At 37.7% G+C, this 1,744-nt stretch overlaps 1 protein-coding gene across 1 annotated transcript; it reads left to right on the forward strand.

The window, feature by feature from the left end:
* Positions 1–435: 435 nt before the first annotated feature.
* LOC143645929 (olfactory receptor 5B2-like) lies at positions 436–1,383 on the forward strand. The gene has a single exon (XM_077115028.1). The coding sequence runs from the start codon at positions 439–441 to the stop codon at positions 1,381–1,383; it is 945 nt and encodes a 314-aa protein (XP_076971143.1). The 5' UTR covers positions 436–438.
* Positions 1,384–1,744: the final 361 nt, after the last annotated feature.

The raw sequence follows: 1,744 nt of genomic DNA on the forward strand, positions 1-1,744 counted from the left end.
TTGTTGAGAGTAATATATTAATAGGAATATAAAGAGGTTAATTCAGGGTCTGGCATGTGAACAATAGAGAAGTAAAAGATGTACTGAGGTTCAGAAAAACTGAATTGGCAGATATTTTCATTCCAGATATGTCATCTTGTCAATTCATTACATATTCTACATCTCAATTCACAAACTTAAAAACTTGAAAATGTAAGGAGTTAATCAATGAACATCATTCAATATCAATAGTTTACCCTCCAGAAACAATGAAAGCATTAAATTTTGCTGTGAAGTTTATGCTTTAGGTCTGGAGAATCTTAACATACAATATTTATATAGCAAAATTGATGCCTATGATTTATAGACATTTTCATTTCATTGCTATCTACTACTCATTTAAAACTCTCTTGTATTTCTTATTGGTACAGAGCATCTCCTGATTCTCAAATACCTTCAATGGAGAACAGCACAGAAGTGACTGAGTTCATCCTGCTGGGACTAACCAATGCCCCAGAACTGCAGGGCCCCCTGTTTGCAGTGTTCACCATCATTTACCTCATCACTGTATGTGGGAACCTGGGGATGATTGTATTGATTCTCTTGGACTCTCGACTCCACACTCCCATGTACTTTTTCCTCTGTAACCTCTCTCTGATGGACTTTGGTTACTCCTCAGCTGTCACTCCCAAGGTGATGGCTGGGTTCCTCACAGGAGATAAGGTCATCTCCTACAATGCATGTGCTGCTCAGATGTTCTTTTTTGTAGCATTTGTCACAGTGGAAAATTTCCTCTTGGCCTCAATGGCTTATGACCGCTATGCAGCAGTGTGTAAACCCCTACATTACACCACCACCATGACCACAATTGTGTGTGTCCAATTGGCTGTAGGTTCCTATGTCTTTGGTTTCCTGAATGCCTCCCTCCACACTGGGGACACATTCCACCTCTCTTTCTGTAGGTCCAATATGATCCCTCACTTTTTCTGTGATATTCCAGCAGTCATGGCTCTCTCTTGCTCTGACAAACGTTTTAGTGAGATGATTCTTCTTTTTATGGCGAGCTTCAATGTATTTTTTGCTCTTCTGGTTATCTTGATTTCCTACCTGCTCATATTTATCACCATCTTGAAGATGCATCCACGTGAGGGACACCAGAAGGCTCTATCCACTTGTGCTTCCCACTTCACTGCAGTCTCCATCTTCTATGGGACACTCATTTTCATGTATGTACAGCCCAGCTCCAGTCATTCCATGGACACAGACAAAATGGCATCCGTGTTCTATGGTATCATCATCCCCATGCTGAACCCTCTGGTCTATAGTCTGAGGAACAAGGAGGTCAAGAATGCATTCAAGAAGGTTATTGAGAAGACAAAATTGTCTCTAAGATTGGAATTTTAACTTTGAAGTATCCACAATATCAATATAATTTCATTCTGATCAGATCCTCTCTTTACAGTGAGTCACATATTAAGGCTTACATTTCTAAGTATCATTTATTTAATTTATTTTTTGTTTGAGGAACTATTTGAAGAATCTTAATTGGAGAAAATATGATATAATTTTAAATGAAAGTATGTGCTTTTATTGTTGGCACATTCTATCAAGAGATACATAAATATCACACCTTATGTGAATGAATAGCTCTGTTTTGACTGAGTCATGTGAGCCAACATGTCCACATTACAATTTTCCAAAACATAAATAGAGTAAAAGAAAAATGAGAAAAAATTCAAAACAATTTTCCATTTATTCATACACT

Source organism: Tamandua tetradactyla, chromosome 9 (genome assembly GCF_023851605.1).
Source record: "Tamandua tetradactyla isolate mTamTet1 chromosome 9, mTamTet1.pri, whole genome shotgun sequence".
Taxonomy (NCBI): Eukaryota; Metazoa; Chordata; class Mammalia; order Pilosa; family Myrmecophagidae; genus Tamandua; species Tamandua tetradactyla.